The following is a 20757-nucleotide window of genomic DNA, read 5'->3' as shown; positions in this document are numbered from 1 at the left end:
ACGGTGTCTTGCGTGGTGCACGGAACAGTCGTCAGTCTCTTCCCCCTCCCCAGCACGTGAAGAGAAGTAAAATAAATATTCTTGAGTACTGTAAATGTCACCTCTGGTGTTCTGATGCTGCTGGCCAGAGAGTTGCGAGGTGTTGACAACAGTCAGGATACCGTTGTGATTCTAGGGCCATGATTGCTGTGCTATGGCGTGTTTGCTCAATGCATCCGCGAAAAGAAAAAGGCGCCAAAGGGTTGTCTGCTGCCTTCACAAAGGGAGGGGTGAGGCTGTACCCAGCACCACCCGGGGCAATGTTTTCTGCCCCATCAGGCACTGTGCTCTCAACACGGAAGTGGGAACTATGGGATAGCTGAGGAACAGCTACCCACAGTGCACCGCTCCTGAAATCGATGGTAGCTTTGGACCATGGACACAAACAATCGATTTCGTGATCCCACTGTGGACGCGCTAAACCGATTTTATTAGATCTGTTTTGTAATATCAGTTTAAGCTAATTCGAAATAATCATGCAGTGTAGACGTACCCTCAGATCTCCAGATCCTGGTCAGACTGAGCTGCATGCCCTAAGCTGTGTAACCTGGATGACTACGTGAAAACAGCTCATGGCATCTTAAAGGGGAACAACTGAATAACCTGCAGCTGATTAGCTTTGCTTTCAAAAGCAGCACAATATTCATTGGGAATTAGTGCGGGCATTTGGGAAATCAGAAGATAATTCAGCTGGTCAAAAGAAAATAAACGTAATACAAAGACCAGAATGCAAAAATATATTATCAAACTGTCCCAGTACACTTTAAAACCAACCAAGTTTTTGAGCTACAGTAGAAGGGGCCATGCCAAAATAATTGTCTCTGAGTTGTTGCTTAACCAATTTTTGTTAAATTTGTATTTTTAACACTAATTTTAACAAACATTATTCTAAAGAAGCTTGAATCCAAACTTACTGTTTAGCACTTCCCTACTTCACAAGGGTGTTGTGAGGATAAATACATTAGAGACTGAGGTGCTCCGATACCATAGTAATGAGTGTCAGATAAGCACCCAAGATAGATATTAAAGATTGCTCAGTATGGCTTAGAGCCAAATCCTGCTTGCTTAACTCACATGAGTAGATCTATTGAGGCCATTAAGACTATTTGTGTGAGTAAGGCAAGGAGATTTTAATTCTAAATCCTGGTCTACCCTGGGAAGTTTTACAAGTAAAACTTGCCTTATTTCAGCACATGACCACACTCAATTTTGAGTCCTGTTGGTAAAATCTGGGCTTTCTGTTGGTGGCTGAAAACACAGCCCTCTATTTGGCCTCTGTCACTGGAGTATCTGAGGGTACGTCTACACTATGGGATTATTCCGATTTTACATAAACAGGTTTTATAAAACAGATTGTATCAAGTTGAATACATGTGGCCACACTAAGCACATTAATTCGGCGGTGTGCATTCGTGGTCCGAGGCTAGCGTCGATTTCCAGAGCATTGCACTGTGGGTAGCTATTCCATAGCTACCCCATAGTTCCCACAGTCTCCCCTGCCCCTTAGAATTCTGGGTTGAGAGCCCAGTGGCTGATGGGGCAAAAATCATTGTCGCGGGTGGTTCTGGGTAAATGTCGTCAGTCATTCCTTCCTCCGGGAAAGCAACGGTAGACAATCATTTCGCGTGCACTCCTTTTCCCGGATTGCCGCTGCAAGACGCTCATAGCATGGCAGCAGAGCCCGTTCAGCTTCTTTTTTTTTACACGTCACCGTATGTAGACTGGATGCCACGGACAGAGGCATTACTCCAGTCTACACAGCAAGCATTCATTTGCTTTGCATGATAGCAGAGACGGTACAGTCGTTCTGTACCGACTGCTGCTGGGTAAATGGCAATGAGATGACGTTATCTGTCCCTCTGTACTGTTCTGCTCTCATGGGTGCCCTGGCTGAGATTGCCGGGGCCACAAAAGCAAAACTGGAATGACTCCCGGAGTCAACCTCCTTTATGGTTTCTAAAAATAGAGTCAGTCCTGCTAGAATATGGGCAAGTGTACTAGGGAAGCAGTGTATCAGAGAGCACAGCTGCTCCGTGTCAGATCCCACAGAAATGATGAGCAACATGCCATTCACAGGGTGCCAGCACAACCCACTCGTGCTTCCCTCCTCTCCCAACCTTCCTGGGCTACCGTGGCAGTGTCCCCCCATTTTTGCATATGTTATAAAGAATGCAGAAATAAGAACATTGACTTGTCAGTGAGATAAAATGAGGGGGCAGCGCCGGGCTATGACAGTCCAGCAAGACATTAAGCAGGGGGGGGAGAGGAGCCCAGCAGACCCCACTGCTAATGATATCAGCAGACAAATCTTTTCTTTACACATGAAAGGGAGGGGGCTGATTGAAGACTCACCCCCTACGGATGATGATACCTGGTTACCACCGTTCGTCATCTACTTGATTGACAGAATCATTCCTCTATTTACCCAGTCCCCCCACCGGCAGCCTCACCGCAGCCAGCGCAGAGGGATTCAGCAGTATCCAAAGCATCGAGCAACTCACGGTTGATAAGGACCATTACATCCTACTGCAACCATCTGCCACTCAGGGAGGAGAAGGACGAATACTGCACTTCACTGCTCATGCATCGCGTCATACCCGCAGCATTCATAGACATAGGGTGAATTAGAAAAACGATTTCTTTCCCTGCTTCTTTCAGTGGGGGGGGAGTAATATGAGAGTATTGACCCAACCAACGCCGACAATGTGTTTGAACTCGACAGGCACTGGGAGCTCAGTAAAAGCAAATACTTTTTGGAACTGCTGGACTGTGGGATAGCTGATCCTCAACTCACCCCCCCCTCCACAGAGCGCCATGAGTCTCTGGCTTCCTCTTACGCATTCACGCGCATCGGTAGGCTGGAGATTTTTTTTCAAACCTGACTATTGGCATTCGCTCTGAACGAGGCTTTGATAGAACTAGATTGTTTCTCCCCATACATGTGCAGATCCAGTAATCTCCATATCAGTCCATGCTGAGCTCTTTTTGGATTTGGCTGCATTGGCCACCGTGCTCATCAAGAGCTGCGCACTCTGGAAACAGGAAATAAAAATCTAAATTCCCGGCTTTCCTGTTTACCTGGCTACAGCATCCGAGTTCAGATTGCCGTCCAGAACGGTCACAGTGGTGCACTGTGGGATACCACCTGGAGGCCAATACCATCGATTTGCGGCCACACTAACCTTAATCCGATATGGTAATACCGATTTTAGCGCTACTCCTCTTGTTGAGGAGGAGTACAGAAACCGATTTAAAAAGCCCTTTATATCGATATAAAGGGCCTCGTAGTGTAGACTGATACAGCGTTAAATCGGTTTAATGCTTCTAAAATCGGTTTAAACGCGTAGTGTAGACCAGGCCTCAGTGTCTCAGTCTTTCATTGATTTACCCTCACAGCACCCCTGTGAGGCAGCAAAGTGTTGTTGCCCCTGTTTGACAGATTGAGAACTAAGGGACAGAGAGGCTAAATGACTTTCACACGGTCACACGAGAAGTTTGTGGTAAAGCAGGGACTTGAATCCAGATCTCACAAGTCCCAGGCTGGTGCCCAAAGTCCAGTATCCCTCCTCTCCTACGGTGGTGACAGCTGATAACATTTCCTGCAAGTTTCAAATATCCTTCCCCATAGGAGGCATCATGACTTAATGCAACTGCCACAGATTTTCTTCTCTGAAATATACAGTGACCCGTTTCACACGTCACAGTATTTATGGTAGATGTTGCCATCTATTCCACCCTCAATGGAGTTCCTCTATATTTACTCTGGTGTAGTACCTCAGAGAAGAATGAATCTTGATATGTCTTCTGATAGCCTAAATAATAAGTGTATTCCTGTCCTCGAATTGATTCTTGCAACTCTGGAAGACTTTGCATTGAAAGGCCCTGTTAATTAGATTTAAAAGGAGTTACTGAAAGTTAAACTGTATGATATTGTGCTCACCTTACATATTTACAAGTGTGGCTGATGCTTGTATTTTAAAAAGGTAAGTAATGTATAATCACTTTCTGTTGTAACAATAATCATTTAAATGAACCTGTCTTGTCTCCGTAGGCTATGTTGACATTGGACTGATTCCAAAAGGAGCAAGGGGCATAAGAGTAGTAGAAGTGGCAGAAGCAGGAAATTTCCTTGCAGTGCGGAGTGAAGACCCAAAAAAGTATTACCTAAATGGGGGATTTATTATTCAGTGGAATGGAGCATACAAAGTGGCTGGAACAACATTTCAATATGAGAGAAAAGGAGATCTCGAAAATCTGACAGCATCTGGACCCACCAATGAGTCAGTGTGGATACAGGTACAGTAGAAGGTCGACAGCAGAAGCTGATAACTCTGTCTGGAAGCAGAATGATCTGGAGCTTTGAAAACAGGGCAGGAAAAAATAACTCATTCACTCCATTAGTATTCCAACAAAAATTCTTTCTTTACCTTGGTTTGGCTTTGAATGTAGTCATACAACTGAAGGCCTTGATTCAATAGAATTACTTAAGCACGTACTTACCTTTAAGAACATGAGTACTCTTGTTTACTCTACTTAAAATCAGTTATATGCTTGAGTACTTGATGAACTGGGGCCAAAAACCCAGAGAGGGAAAGACCTATTTAATCATTCAATGCCCACTATATAAATGTGCTCCCTACGATAGCTCTTCGGCCGATTTATCCAGTCTAGCTTTAAATATATCAAACTAATATTTACTTTGGGGAAGATACTTGTAGTTTCTCTTTTGCCGTCTGTCTCTCTGAATCCTGCCTTTTTCCTGTAAAAAGCGACACAGAGTCTTTGTTGCTTTTTACAGCTCCCGACTAACACGGCTACCCCTCTGATACTTGCCTTTTTCCTGTTTACTTAGTATACCAGAGATATGTATTAAACATAAGACCAGAGAAAAAGAAGGGAGGAAGGAATGGGACCTACTAGTGCCCCACTCCCATCCCTGGAATGTATGGGAAGGATGTGCCCAAGTGGGTTTAGTGGATGATCCATGTTCAGCGTCTAGATTAGGGGACTTAGAGCAGGGAAATAAGATTTCTGTCAGTGTTCAGTGTTGCCTGGTTGGGTGGGAGTAAACCATTTTGTGGAGTTGTTTCAGTATTTTATCCCCTAAAGATTAGCTCGTTCTCTGCCTCTGTTATCTGCCAAAAGTAAATGAACAATTTGTTTGACTTGTTCACTGCCTGTTTCTGCTAAGAATTTTCCTCTTTATTTAAGGAGACATTTAGGAAACAATGTTAAAGCAATGTTTTGATAAATATACTGCTGTCTGCTGAGCTACTGGAAGGAACAGGTGTTATATGGTTGTGACACTGTCATTTATAAAATTTGCATATAAATATAGGTGTTAATAAAATGTCTATTGTCAATTATCTCCATTTGGTTATTTTGCATAGCCTTGTCTTGTAATTGATAGGTAGCCATATGCTCTGGCCCAAATTTTCACAAATATGCTTGCAAAAGTATTTGCTTGCTTTAGTACACCCCACATTGAAATGTACCTACTCCCTCCCCGTATCTGTGCACAAATGAGGAGTTGATATATACATTTCTCAAGGGCAGGCATGCTTCAAGAGTCATACGTTCCCAGGTTGGGTGCCTGTAAATATCTGCAGATACTTTGGACTCTACTCTTGAAGATTTGGGCCAATGTGTTATAATCACAGACAAGTACATAATGTAATCACATCTTTTTTTTTTTAGCTACTTTTTCAGGAAAATAACCCCGGAATAAAGTATGAATACACTATACATAAAGACGGAAACCTTGAGAATGAAGTAGGGGACCCAGAATATTTTTGGCAATATGGAGGCTGGACGGATTGCAGTGTAACATGTGGAAGAGGTTAAAAATATGGGTTTTTTTATTATCCTTTTCATTCACTGTCATCTGATTTACTCTATAAATTAATAGATTATGAAGCAAGAAGGGACCACTGTAATTATCTAGTCTGACCTCTTGCACCACTAGGTTTGGCAGAATTTGACTTATTTTTTTAAATAATCTTGACAGATATTGATGTGTTTAAGCATCCCCCCACTCCCCATTTGTATAAAGTTAATTTTCACAGTTGTGGGAAATTACTCGTTTGTGGAGGAGTGTCACACAATAGATATATAATGACGATATACCTGAGATTCAACAAATACCTTGCATCCGACGAAATGGGTATTCACCCACGAAAGCTCATGCTCCAAAACGTCTGTTAGTCTATAAGGTGCCACAGGATTCTCCACTGCTTATAAAGATTTATGGTCTAGACAGTATTTGGTCCTGCCGTGAGGGCAGGGGACTGGACTCGATGACCTCTCGAGGTTCCTTCCAGTCCTAGAATCTATGAATCTATAAGATGGCTGTAAATACGTTTTATGCAGTATACATTGCATGTTTTATATACATTCAGATGGGACTGTAATAAGTTCACAAGTAGCATTTTCTTACTTTGCCTATCTGTGGATTTCAGTTATCATCAACGGAAATACTTTTTTATAGGTTTTTGTGTGTACAGTGAAATCAGCGTTTACCGATACAATTCTAATATTTCCAAGCCTATGTATAACACAGACCATAGAACTTCCCTGAAATAATTCCTGTTGAACTAGAACATATCTACATCTAATGTTGATTTTAAAAATTGCCAGTGACAGAGAATCCACCATAACTCTTTGTTAAAATTGCTTAAGGGGGCAGCAAATGGGGTTTTATAATATCTAGTCTGAATTTCATCCTCTTCTACAAACCTAGCTGAAAAAATTAGTTTAACAATGAGGGTAATCAATGTTGCACCTTATTTCCAGTGTGAATGTTTCTAGCTTCAACTTTCAGCCATTCAGTCTTGTTAGTCCTATGTCTGCCAGACTGAAGAGCCCATTATCAATTTTTTTTTCCCAATGTAGGTACTTAGAAACTGTGATCCAGTTACCCCTTAACCTTCTTTATGTTAAGGACCTCGATCTGTTTAGTCTGAGTCTGTCACTGCAAGGTATGTTTTTTAATCCTTTAGTCATTCTCTTGGTTCTTCTCTGAACCCTCTCCAATGTACCAACAACCTTCTTGAATCGTGAGCACCAGAACTGGACACAGTATTCCAGCATTGGTTGCATCAGTGCCAAATTGATTGATTGGCAATCCCTCAATTCAAGGATGATCTCTACCATGGATTTACATATGGGTCCTGAGATGACTCGGGAGTCCGATCCTGGAACTGCAAATCCACCTGCAGTAGGTACAGACATTTTGTGGCAGGCCAGCGGACTGCTAGGAGAAAGTAATTTCTTTTTCCTTCCTCCTCTCTCTCTTTTCAGCTTCGAAGGCCTGGTCTACACTGGGGGGGATTGATCTAAGATACGCAACTTCAGCTACGAGAATAGCATAGCTGAAGTCAATGTATCTTAGATCGACTTACCTCCCATCCTCATGGCACAGGATTGATGGCCGCAGCTCCCCCATCGACTCTGTTTCCGCCTCTCTCCCTGGTGGAGTTCCGGAGTCGATGGGAGCATGTTCGGGAATTGATCTGTCACGTCTAGATGAGACATGATAAATCAATCCCCAATAGATCAATCGCTACCTGCCAATCCGGTGGGTAGTGTGGATGTACCCGAAGACAAGGCGCTTCTCCTTGAAGCGGGCCACTGTCTGATGAAGGATATGGCATCATTGGGGTAGGTTAGTGCAGAGCTCCCTAGAGGATTCAGGGGGCCTGGGGTCTTCAGCAGTGGGGGGGCCCTGTTTCAGCGATAGTTCGGTGGGGGGGGGGTCCTTCCGCTCCGGGACCTGCTGCCGAAGACCCGGGACTTCGGCAGTGGGTCCCAGGGTGGAAGGACCCCCCGCCACGGGTCTTCAGGGCACTTCGGCAGTGGGTCCTGGAGTGGAAGGACCCCCTGCCACTGAATTGCCGCCGAAGACCCGGAGCGGAAGAAGCTCTAGGGGCCCAGTGCCCCCAAGAGTTTTCCGGGGCCCCCAGAGTGAATGAAGGACCCCACTCCAGGAGCCCCGAAAAACTCTCGTGGGGGCCCCTGTGGGGCCTGGGGTCTCTGGAAAATTGTCCCACTTGCTGCCCCTCTGGGCGGCCCTGGGTTGGTGGCTTGTTTTTCCCAGCTTGCGATGTCCACATCAGTTTTCTTAAGATATGCTTTGTGTGTCTTTATGGCATTTCTTCTGACCATCGCATGCTTCTGTGCCAAATACAGAGACAATATAATCTTCCTACTCCTACCTTTTCCCCCATTTATACATCCCAGGATCACATTAGCCCATTTGGGCACAGCACTGCACTAGGAGCTCTTGTACAGCTGATTATGACCCACCCCCAGAGTCCCACACCTTGTAAGTATAGATGCCTATAGATGTATAGCTTTACACTTGGCCATATCAAATGCATTACATGCAGCTTACCAAGGGTCAGATTGCTCCATATCATTGATGTGTAGTCTCCAGTATATATCACTCCCCCAATCTTTATCAGTGATTTTATTTTTCCTTCCAAGTCATTGATAATAATGTTAAATAGCATAGGGCCAAGTACTGATCGCTGCGGAACTTCACTAGAAACACACTAGCTGAATGATGATTCCCTGTTTACAATTACAGTTTGAGATCTATCATTTAGCTGGTTTTTAATCCACGTAATGTGTGCCATCATGTTAATTTTATATCATTCTAGTGTTTTAATCAAAGTATCGTGCAGTACCAAATCAAATGCCTTACAGAAGTCTAAGTACATTATTTATCTCTATTATCTCTAGAACGCACACGCGCACTTCCACCTTGCACCCCCCACCCCCCAAAATAAATCACATACATTATACATGTATACATTTAAATCAACCTGGGGCTCCCAGCTGCAGAGGTGGCTGGGAGCCCCTGGAGCTCACAGGCAAATTAAAGGGCCCAGGGCAGCGCCTGCCACAGAGCTCCGGACACTTTAAGTCCTGGCCCCATCCCGGCCGCCAAAGCTGCGGGTGGAATTTAAAGGGCTCTGGACTCCCTGCAGTGGTGGGAAGCTCCAAGCCCTTTGAATCCCAGCCCCAGCCCAGCCGCCGAAGCTGTGGGCGAGATTTAAAGGGCTCTGGGCTCTCCGCAGCGGCGGGGAGTGCCGATCCTTTTAAATCCTGGCCCCCGCCCAGCCGCCGGAGGTGCGGATGGGATTTAAAGGACTTGGAGCTCCCTGCCGCTGCGGAGAGCTCAGAGCCCTTTTAATCCCGGCCGCGGAAGCTGGTGCAGTCTGGCACGGCATACTGGCTCTTGCTGGTACGCCATACTGGACCTTGTTGCCGTACTTTCACCTCTCGTGGAGGCTGAGCCGAAACCCTGCTTTTGCGCCCATCACCGGGCTTGTGCCACGTGAGCGCTAAGCAGAGCTCTGCCCAGCCGCCGGTGCCCCTGCCGGCAATGACAATAATTGCATGGAGTGGCCGCTGCGCTGGGAGAGGGAGTCTGAGCCGCACGTGTCAGTGCGCCGCTGGCAGCCCAGCCCAGGAATGCTGTAAAGAAAAATTGGGGGCACCCCAAATCTTGGTGCCCTATGCAACCGCCTAGTTTGCCTTAATAGTAGCACCGGTCCTGTCTGTGATCAGTTCCTCTTAATGTATTAATTGGAGGGTTAATGTAGAATTTCCCTGTGTTGGAATGTAATTAAAGAAGCCAATAATTATCACACTGCCCTCATAAAACCATAACAAGTAGAAATGAAAAATGTTGATGTCACTTGGCTGCTGCAAGTTTGTTCCTTCCTAGATTACGTATTCTAGTTATAAATGACTCAAGCAATCAGACTCCTAGCACTTCCCTTGGACTGTAGTACTGTCAGGAAATTGCCGTCTATAATATTTAGAAATTCCAAGGATGTTATCATAACAGCATTCTAATTATCGAAGAGCCAAATTGAGGTGTTTAGTCTCTGTTATATAGGAGGTCAGGATAGATAATGACAATGGTCCATTATCACCTTAAAATCTATTAAAATTGCTTAGGGGGCAGCAAATGGGTTTTTATAACATCTAGCATGAATTTCATCCTTTTCTACAAACCAAGCTGGAAAATGCATTTTTACAGTGTTTTCCACTGGAGCAATTGTTAGCACTTATAGTGATCCTGCATACCATCAATGGAGGCTATTAAAGCTATACAGGGTTTTTTTGTATTACCAGAACTGATTGTTTTTTTAACCCATTTAGGTTGTTTTTTTTTACTTCAGTTTTGTACTGCACTAATAGGAATCAATGTTTCTCCAACAGTTTCTCAGTAATCAGCTAATGTGAAATCATTTTGTAGAACTTGTATCTGTTTAATTCTTTCTACATAATGGTAACTTAAAAAATCAAAGTTTTATTGCAGTTCAGTATAGAATTATAAATCAGACAAAAATTGTTTGTTGTAGAAAGTAGAATAAGAAACATAAGGTGATTCCAACAACAGGTGCAGAAATGTCTTTGATAATAAAAGTAAAGCTTAAGGAATATCATCTTAAACAGATTAATGACGTGAAGGCAGTGATAAGTGAAAGTGAGCATAAAAGAGTGAAGATCCCAGGGGCATTTCTGCAAAACAGAGGCTTCTGGTCTTTTCTTTGAAACACAAAATATATTTTTGGAGAAGAATGTTATGAATGGTAAAAAGTCAGTTGATTTTTCGGTAGATTTGTAATGAGGCTGACCAGAAAGCAAGTGTGAAAAATTGGGACGGAGTTGGGAGGTAATAGGTGCCTATATAAGAAAAAGCTCCCAAAATCGGGACTGTCCCTATAAAATCAGGACATCCGGTCACCCTACTTGTAATCATCTTTGAAGAAGTTTGTATTTGGATTTGTTGATTTCAATAAGATCTATTAGATGGCAGAAACGTCTGAGCGATGTGGTAGGAATTCCATTGCCTGAGTCATGTAGAACTAGACTACATAAAGTAGTGGGGGGACAAACTTGTACCTGCAAGGGGATTGCTAAGAGGACATTGGCCTTTTCCTTTTCTAATTTTGATGTTTTTGTGAGTGCTGGCAGATAATGATTGGTTACTTTAATTGCATTCCATGAGATTTTGGTATTAATGGAACAAACAAAAAATCTTGTAACAAATTTAGAGTGAAGTCAAGTATATTAAGGCAGTAAAGATGAATATTAATACTAGTGTCAGGGGGGAGCTGTGTTAGTCTGTATCCACAAAAGCAATGAGGAGTCCGGTGGCACCTTAAAGACTAACAGATTTACTTGGGCATAAGCTTTTGTGGGTAAAAAATCAGAAGTGGATTTTTTACCCACAAAACCTTATGCCCAAATAAATCTGTTAGTCTTTAAGGTGCCACCGGACTCCTCATTGTTTTTATTAGTACTAGTATTTAAATCTTCCCTATGAAGAAAACAGCTATGGTTATTTGTTTTCCATAGTTTGAAGAACTGGCTTGTTACAGCTTTCATTTTAGGTAATTATTGCCTGGGGTCAATGTGATTTTATTTTCCACACTAATTATGTGCTCTTACCTTTCTCAGAACACTGGTCTGCTGTCAGTCAATAAGTCACAGTATTCTTTTCCTGTTAGCAAAAATAAACTAATTACGTTTGAGGGGTTATTTGAAACAATTAACCCCCTTGGATTGAATGTTATGCAGTTACTTGTATAACCCCCATCAATCACCATAGTAAGGAAGTGCTGATAATGCTTGATGTTTAATTTAATGAATGGCATAACAATGAAATGAGATTAATGTTTTTTTGAACTGCTTGATTTGTTTTCTTTAAGATTAGCGGAACTATTTTCTTAAGTGTTCCCTGCAAAAAATTATAATCCTGGGAAACACCATCTGGTTGAAAAGCTGCTTGGATAACACCTGTGATCTTTGGCTCTGTTTGTTGGACTACCAGCTGGATCACTTTAATAGATGGCCCTAGGTTACTTTTGTTCGTTGATTTTCTAACAAATGTCATCCCCACTTATTATTTACCTTTTTTCAACTACTGGAGTTCACTTCTAGTTCTCTGCTAAGGTGGAAACTGAAATATAGGGTGAGTTCTGCCACTATATAGCTGCTCAGGGCAGTTAGGGGGTGAATCATAATAGATCAAGATATATGGAGAAAGACACTTGAGCAGGTCCACTAATTTTGCCACATGCAAGTGAGCAGCCAAAGACAGTGGAGCATTAGCACAAAAGGGGAAGTAAACTGCTGCTTATCTATGCCAGTTGTTCCCGCTACCGCACCCCTGTAGCAAGGAGAAAACGAGAATCACAGTTCCAACTCTCCTCTGCTCCTGTGAGGGCACTACCCTGCTCTGCCCCCTTACCTAGGGCAGATTGTGATGTTGTTTTCTAGAATTAAATAGCAGCACCATTATTGGTGTATTTGGGAAATGCCAGCTGTCTCCCAGTGTAGAAAACTGGAAATTGTTATTCTAAACATATTACGTATAATGAAGAATAGGAATTATGTTAATTGTTGACCTTCTAGACCAAAAAGTATTGTCCTATTTCATACTAAATTAATGTGACACACTTTTTCCCCTGTCAGTGGGTTCGAGAGGCCACTATGAAATAATATTTCCAAACTCTGTTAAATACCACAATTCTCTGAGCATCCATAAAACTAGTTTCTTGGTTTAGACAATGATTATTTTTTAGCGCAGTGCAAGGTATTTTAGACTCAGAATTGAATGTCGTTGACAATAACAGAGCTGTTGTGCTACATCCAAGCCATCTTTGTATTTATGAAACTGGTGTTGCTAAGGTGAAGTGGGTTAAAGTTGACTAGAAGATCATCGTATACTAATAAACACATTAAAACAACCGTATGTGTGTGTGTGTGTGCGTGTGCGTGCACGCGTGCACTCATGCACACAATCAGGTTCATGTCAGTTGCAAATAGACACATAATCACACACATACTTTTACAGACACACACTGTGTATGTCTGACTTTTTCCAACACTGACCCTTCTTATCTACATTTTCAGTTTTTAGTTTTGCTGACGCTTTCAACGGAAGTGTTCAGGCTCTGAGTGAACATCCAAAAAAGCTCAACCTAACCATGTTCTAACCATGTTCTAACTCTCCCATCAAAAATAGTCCTTCCAGCTCACGATTGATCTGAGATAGGCAAAGAGCAGGGAAAATTGTTCGTGAAAAAATCACTATTTGATCCATCCATGTTGATACTGTTTGTTTGCTTTTTCATGAACAGTGGTGCAGACACATTCTGTTTGCGCAAATGTTGGATATTCATGCCCCTATGAGTGTACTTGCATGCAAAAAAGCTCAATTGCACTGGAAGTGCTAGCTCAGCCATTTCTGTATATAGTGGTTTTGTATATTTGGGAATAAGAATGTCAGGCATGGAAGGATTGGGAGAATGAGAGAGTGAATGACTTTAAGCAGCTGACGGCAGGTCTACACTTAAAATGCTGTAGATATGCTGGTGTAGAGCTTCAGTGAAGATACTACCTGTGCTGACGGTAGGGCTTCTTCAATGGCGTCTATAATCCACATCCCCAAGAAGCGCTAGCTATGTTGATGGGGGAATTCTCCAATCAACTTAGTGCTGTCTACACAGGGGATTAGATTGGTTTAACTGTGTCGCTCTTAAGTGTGGATTTTTCACACCCCGGAACAACGTTGTTATAGCAAACTAATTTCCTAATGTAGACCTGGCTTAAGTGATCACTCTGTGGGACCAACAGTGAGACAACGGGTGTAGGAAGGAGGCTGCTTCACCAGCAGAAAGTTCTCTTTCCTGGAGATACTCCCACACATATTCTAGCTTCTGAACTTAGAGCAAGATCTCTTCAATAGGGATCAAACTCCATGGACTGCTGTCACACACACACACAGCCGGCAGCTACGTGGGTGTCCACCAGTGCCACATCAAATTGTTGCTGACATAGATCAGGGAGAAATAGCTGGGTGGAAGCAGGACCTCTATATAAAAATTGTTAGAGGCCTCAGTTCAAAGAAGCATTTAAATATGTTTATTATGTGTGACTTCAGTGGGACTTGTGTTTTTAAATTATTCATATGCTTAAGTGTGGAATAGGTCAGGGCCCGTGTGAGATATTTCTGACTTACTTCATACAGAACACTGGATATTTATAGTTACTAAATATGACAATATTTGTTTGTTTTGTTTTAAAGACTGTTTCACTGAATCTATTTGCACCTTGATGTGCACGTTACGCCCTCTAGCTTTGAAGTGAGTTATGCACATCCATAATGGAAAGATTAGGGGCCTATATCCACCTTTAATTTCTGAACAATCCCAGGACTTTCCAGATTCTGCAAATAAAGTGAATCCACTTAAGGCCCCTATTAAGAATGGTATTTGTGTGATTACAGCTTGAAATAACTACAAGACTGAAATAGATGAGCTTACTGATGTCAATGGTCAGGGAGGGGATAAGAGCACACACACTGTAAACTAGGCTTCTGTACATGTTTGAAGAGGCAACCTTTGCACCAGACTTCTGCTTTAAAATGCTTTACAGCAGCTGAAACTATGCTGAATAATTCATCATAGGGGAATAATTCATGTCTGAGTTTGAAAAGGGGCAGAGAAGCATTTCTGATAACTTCCTTCATTTTACAACTCGCAGTGACATTTGCCAAACTCTCTCATTAGATTTCCAAAGCGAAAACCAAACATCATTATGGAAAAGTCGCATAGAACAGAATAGGGATGAAACCAAGAGGGTTTTATAGAAACTTATCTAAAAAAAATTGAATTTAATAGTGTTACCAATAGAAAGTTTATCATTTTCTGTTAAATTCTCTTAGCATTTTTTCAGCAATGATCAACCCTCCTCCAATCTACTGCTACCGTTGCCGCCATCCAAACCTTTCTTCCTTTGGATTTTCCAGTTGCATCCTATCTTCTCTATGTCCATCTTTGTAAGCCATTTTGCATAACTTCATGGATAAGTGAAATGGGAGGGCTCTGATATTCCATGAAAAAAATAATTAGAATTTGTGTGAAATATTAGGAAACAAATATTTAAAGTTTGTTTATATGTAGAATGGTTATATTGGGGAAAGTGTGAAATATTGGGGAAAAACTCATCAGTTTCCCAAAGCTTATGGGTTGCTTATTATGTGTTGTTAATAGATTTCTATTTAAATTTATTTTCTTGAAACCTGCTAAAGAATCTGTGCAAAGTTGACAACTCTTTATTTAAAATACAATACGTATCCCTGACCCCATAGTAGCATATTCTGTTTTGACCCCTTCAACAGACCTATATGTCCCTGCCAGCAGGTATATGGGATCTTGGGGAGCAATTACGACACAGCTGGGGTGCCAATTAATTTCTTTATTAAAGGAAAAAGGAAGTGGTGGGAATTTAACAATAGAATACGGAGGGATGGAGTGTATAGGGTGTTTACAATAGACAATGATGGGGGGGGTCAGAAGTGCAGACTTGGCCTTCTTCCAAGGCTGTCACACTGGCTTCCAATACCGCCCTGAAGAATAGTTTTAGCATAAGAGTTAGCTGCACTATTCCTTAAAGTTGGGGCACCATTAACACTCTTAAAGTCATAGGATAAAACAAAGTGGTTAGTGGCTACAGATTTTGTTGTAATAGCCATAAATCTAGGTGTGTCTATTTACTAATGACCATGATTTTTTAGTGTTAGCAAATAGCTTTAATGAATTAAGCTTCTATGGGTAGGGCTTGCGTCTTTTTGAACATGTGTGAGCAGGTTTCCTTTGAGATTGGGGTACTGATGGTCGGATATAGAAGTGATCGCTTTGTGTTTCACCCACAGGTGATTATGTTGTTTTTTGTTTTTATTTATTTTCATTGGTTTGAAAGAGTTATTGATTGTCTTGGGTTTCACCCAACTAGTTGTTATTGGGGCTTTTAGTGCACTGGAATGAGGTACACCACATGTTTTGATAGGCGTTTTTTCCCAGAATGGATTCTGAAAGGTTATGAGAGAGGTGGGGCGTTTGATCACTTTCTGGTAGTTAGTGGAGAATGATATCTTGCAGTTTTCTGCATCTGTTTGATGGTTGAGAGGTGGGTCGTGTGTGTAATTTCCATTTTGTGCATAGCTTGTGTGTATTAGTTGGTTTGAGATTGTTTGCTTTGTGCTTCCCTGTGTTGTAGGTTAGAAAATTGTCTTGCTGTGTGTTGCCTACTGTTGGTTGGTGCTGTGTTGTTCCTGTTTGTGGGGAGCTGCTTGTCTGTGATGATGAGACTTGGAGTGATTGTGGTGGGGTTGCTTGAAGAGGGTGTTTTAGGAATGATTTCTTTCAGTGAATTGGTAGTCCCCTAGGCTGGTGAGTTATTGAGATATGTAAGGTTCGCTGTTTCGATGTACCCCATCTGGGTTCCAGTGTGGGAATGTAGGTTGATCAAACTCTACTTGCGGTCACAGAGGGTTTTATTTCAAAGCAGATTCTTCTTATTGTGTATTTTTTGTGGCATGACCCATTCGCATGATGTTGATCTTATCTCTCTTTTGGTGTGCAGTCTCCCTATTTTGGTGAAGGCCAGTTTTGAGTGTGTTTAAGGTTATAATAACCCGGTAATTTTATCTCCTTCTGGTGTAGTATTCTTGAAGATATCTGGGTGCTCTGGCTGTTGTAGAAAATACAAATTTTTGGTGATGTGTTTGGGGTGGTCACTGGATTCATGAAGGTAGGTGTTGGTTGAGATCTCATGGTCGTTCTCTGCATATCAGTGTCTTTATAGCGCCTCTTCATTGTCTTGAAGCTGTATGCCGGGTCCATGAGCTTTCGATGCTAGTGTGGGAGTGCCTTTCCCACCCACAGAATTTTTGGACAGGAAGGTGGTCGTCAATGTGCCCCTTGTTGTGGGTAAAATCTATGAGGAAGATTTAAGTCGCTCTGTCCAGCGGATGATAATTCATCAATGTATGCTTCGTGGTATATAATTCGGGTTTCGCATTTACCTCTCCTCGTTCCAGATTCTTATGCGTTCCAATGCCTTGGGCCTATGTGAAGAGGGTGGCATATTGGGGAGCCATCTATACTTTGTCATGGTTATTCTATGGTTTTGGGCAAGATGTTTGTTGTTGATGTTAAAAATTTGTTTTATGGCCCGGTAGGAGAACATACTTGGGTCATGTTTTGGTGATCCGTTCTTGGGGTTAGGTGGAATATCTGAGCTCAATCCATTTTTTTGTAAATTATGTTGAGGGCAGGCAGACTAGTGACCGCCCTGTGTGGTCATATAGGAAGTGACAGTCGCACTAGTTCGGTACGTGGTGTTCTGGATGGCAGGTGATTTAATGTTATGGGGTTTGTGCGATCCAGCAAGTCTGAAGGTTTGTTAGTGTCCACTGGTACCCATGGAATGGCCCTTTTCTGGTCATTGGTGAGCAGCTTTCTGACTGGATTCGGTTGTCTTTCTGAGTCACTGATATATCTTTCAATTCAGCTTGCTGGTGGGCCAGAGATAACTATGGGTCTTGCTAGGTTCCCTTGTTTCCGTCGCGATTTGTATTTCCAACAATTTTCACTCCTCCACCCCCTTTTTTATCCTATGGCAACTAAATTTCGGCCATTTCATCTTGTTTGTGTTCTCTTAGAATTTCTGTCCCTACAACTTATGCATAACTAGTGTCTGTTTGATCGTTTGTTGTTTATCTTGTTGATCTCAACTCTTAGGGACTGTTTCCCTCCTCCCCCCCACTTGTGACATCCTTCATGCCATCACCTATTTAAATTTGTGGGGTACTCTTCTGAGGTTATATAAGTTTTACACCTGAACATTTAAGCACTGGTGTGGATCAGGCTATGTAGCTTTCAAGCTTACCATAGAGCTTTTCTTCGTCTCGGAAGGAGTGCACACTGAAGTATGTGTCTTCACTAATTGTATGCTGTTTCCCATAACTCGGTAGAAAATGCTCGTGGCCGGTGTGTAGCTCATCAAGTGCTTCTCGTTGTCTACACCAAACATGAGTTGGTTCCAATAAAAGTTATTACCTCGCCTACAGGTTGCTAAATGAAGGCAATTAACCGACCCCCTTGTATGGTTATGTGAATGTAAGCTCGCGGTAATACAACAGATATGCTGCTGAAGAAAAGCACAGTCCGCTTGGCACTGATTGGCCCTGATTCTCGTTAAGTGGTGCATTTGAAGGGTTTCTCCTGTGCAAATACCTGATACTGGTAGCTGATTCACATGAATAGAAGTTGACAAGCTCCGCTATGGCTGTGAAGAGGCACAGAGCCATGAGATAGAGTGGCTCAAATACCTTGTAAGCAGTTCGAAAGATTGTCAAAGGCCCACCTGGATGAATGGCTCTTCAGATTATGAGCAGAGTAAGACCAAAGTTCCTGTTACCAATAAACTCGAGCAGAGAGAGCACCGATGCTGTTGGACATTGTGAGCATTACTGAAAACTATAGAGTGCTTGTACTGTATAATATAGTTTCTATTATGTAATCTCAGGTGTAACACTATTTGTCGCGTGACATAAACATGGTGTTGCTAACTCCTGTTGGTGCCGAAAAGTTATAGTCGCACTAGATAATATGTACCTCGTGATATCATTCTCCCCTATTTGTGGTTATTTAGTCCGTTGTAACTACAGCTTATCCCCCTTTTACTTACCATTTTGTAGATATTCTTACAGACTTCCCCATCCTCCATGTTTGTTTCTCCTCCTGTGGCTCGCCCCACTTGCCCTGGCTGTAAGTTGTCCTTATCCAGGGCCACTTAGCCCTTTCAACAGGGGTGTGGTCCTTGTGCTAGTTTGGCCACTGCTACCTGTTTCCAGGGTTTGAGTTCTCTGTATATCACCTTGTTATATTACCTGGCTCGGGTGGTTAGGGTTATGGCCCACCATGTCCAGAGCATGCAAGGCCCTATTGTTGTTTTTTACTTCAAACGTATGCTTTGTGAGAGTGCTCGTACATTGAGTCATACGCCGCTTACCTTATAGTGTGAAACTTTAACTGAGTCACCTACTGACGGTCTGCCCAGGACATGTCTCTGTGCTCACCTACAGTTTTGTCCCTGCCCCTCATTTCTCCCCTTCCCACTTGATCAGAGTGGGCGTTCCATAACATCGAAAAGAACCGCCTCCTTGGCCGGAATACCTCCGCACACTGTGAGTTTGCCTCTTTACCAACAGACATTTTCTTAACCAATTCGATCAGAAAGGTCACGCATTGCTGCCTGGTCTCTCGATTCCAGCTCACATGTGGGAGTTCCGGACTGTTGGGTCTCCTTCCCGCTCCTTGTTATTTTGAGCGTGACTCCACTTTTGTGGATAATAGAACAAAACCCCTTACTGTATAAAGACCAACGAATTGCTGCCATGGGGAGTCTCCTGATTATATTTTGAGACTCTGCCCTAATACCTAGCCTTCTGATGTTCTTGCTCTTTTACCTCTTGCTGCTTCCTTTGGGGCTTGTAGAATCCCTCTGTGAAACTTCTCTATACTTTATTTTATATTTTAAGTGCTGGCTCTGTCTCCCCAGCCACCCACAAACTTCCAGCTAAACTGGTCTTTGCTGTCTTAAAACCCTCTTCCTAAACTCCGCGGCGACTTTGCTTGCTAAAAATTAGAGTTTTGTTGCGCCGTCTCGCTCAAGCTTCCTGCCCACTACCTGGGTGGGTCTTTGCCTGGCGCTATTCTGCTCCAGCTGTATCTCGCATCGTGCTGCACGCCACCATCTCTGGGCATCATACCACTCTGCCCTCTTAGGGAATCTTCCTCCATACCACATAAGGTGCCAACACCATAGGTTCTTGAATTTTTAGTTTAATAATGTATATAGTTTGTTTTTAGATTTATAGATATCTGTTAAGTTTCACTGCTCTTGTCTTTTGTTGCTCGTAATAATTTGTAAGTCTTCACCTTGCCTATTGTTTATAGTTTGCTGTCTGTTGCCTCCGCTATAGTTGTTGTATAGTTTTGCTTTTGATTGTTATATTTGTTGTTTGCCTAGTTGTTTTGAGTTAACGATAGATAAGATGTTTTTTGCTGCTTCTCCTCTCATTGTATACTTTGTTCATGTTTTATTGGTCTCCCCGACTTTCAATTCCCCCCCTTCGTGTGCTTCTCCGTTGATTTCTTCTGTTACATACTTCCTTTGGGTGCCAGCCAGAACTTACCCAAACCACCTTGGGTGGTTTCTTCCCCCTTAACTTTGTCTGTTTTTCCTCCACTGCTATCTCCCCCCGTGTGGTGCTTAAATAACTCCTCTCCTAGCCCGTTGTCCCTTGTAGCCTTGCAGGGGGCTTCAAAGTGTCGTCTCTCGCTGTTCCAGCAATACACTTCTACCTTCAAACAGTTGCAACTAGTCATTTCAGCTCTCCCCCCACCCCCGGTTCCTGTTATACTAGCTTTTAGTATCAACTCTTGCTATCACGACTCACTAAGTTAACGTCAAGTAATGTTTCTTAACAAATTGCATGAATTTCCAACTAAATCATTCCACTTATTAGAACTGCAAAGATATAACTTTGTTATTCACACATTATAATACCTATTGGTAAAGTTTACGATTGTAGTGATTAAGTCTCCAACCTACTTATATACATTTTTATCTATGATTGTTGAGCATTTTATATATGATTAGCGTATCCATTTCATTTTGCATTCTTTTTGGTTACGTTTTGTGATTCCACTCTGCTATCTACGAGTTGTTTGCTAACTCATAAAAAGTTGAGTTGCTTATTAACTGTCTGAATGCCAATTGTGCTGAATCCAGCCGGTACTGATAACCCCACTGTTAGAACTCCCTACACTGTTCAGTAAGAAA

The 20757-nt window shown here is 42.5% G+C and overlaps 1 protein-coding gene across 1 annotated transcript in view; it reads left to right on the top strand.

Moving 5' to 3' along the window:
* Positions 1–20757, top strand: part of ADAMTS12 (ADAM metallopeptidase with thrombospondin type 1 motif 12) — a 324205-nt gene that overhangs the window by 245655 nt on the left and 57793 nt on the right. The window contains exons 15-16 of the mRNA XM_032763220.1: positions 4091–4335; positions 5737–5878. Of these exons, the coding sequence (XP_032619111.1) occupies positions 4091–4335; positions 5737–5878 (387 nt within the window). The remainder of the gene's footprint in view (positions 1–4090; positions 4336–5736; positions 5879–20757) is intronic.

The sequence above is a fragment of the Chelonoidis abingdonii genome, chromosome 6 (genome assembly GCF_003597395.2).
Source record: "Chelonoidis abingdonii isolate Lonesome George chromosome 6, CheloAbing_2.0, whole genome shotgun sequence".
In the NCBI taxonomy this organism is placed as follows: Eukaryota; Metazoa; Chordata; order Testudines; family Testudinidae; genus Chelonoidis; species Chelonoidis abingdonii.
This window is presented reverse-complemented; position numbering and strand designations above follow the sequence as displayed.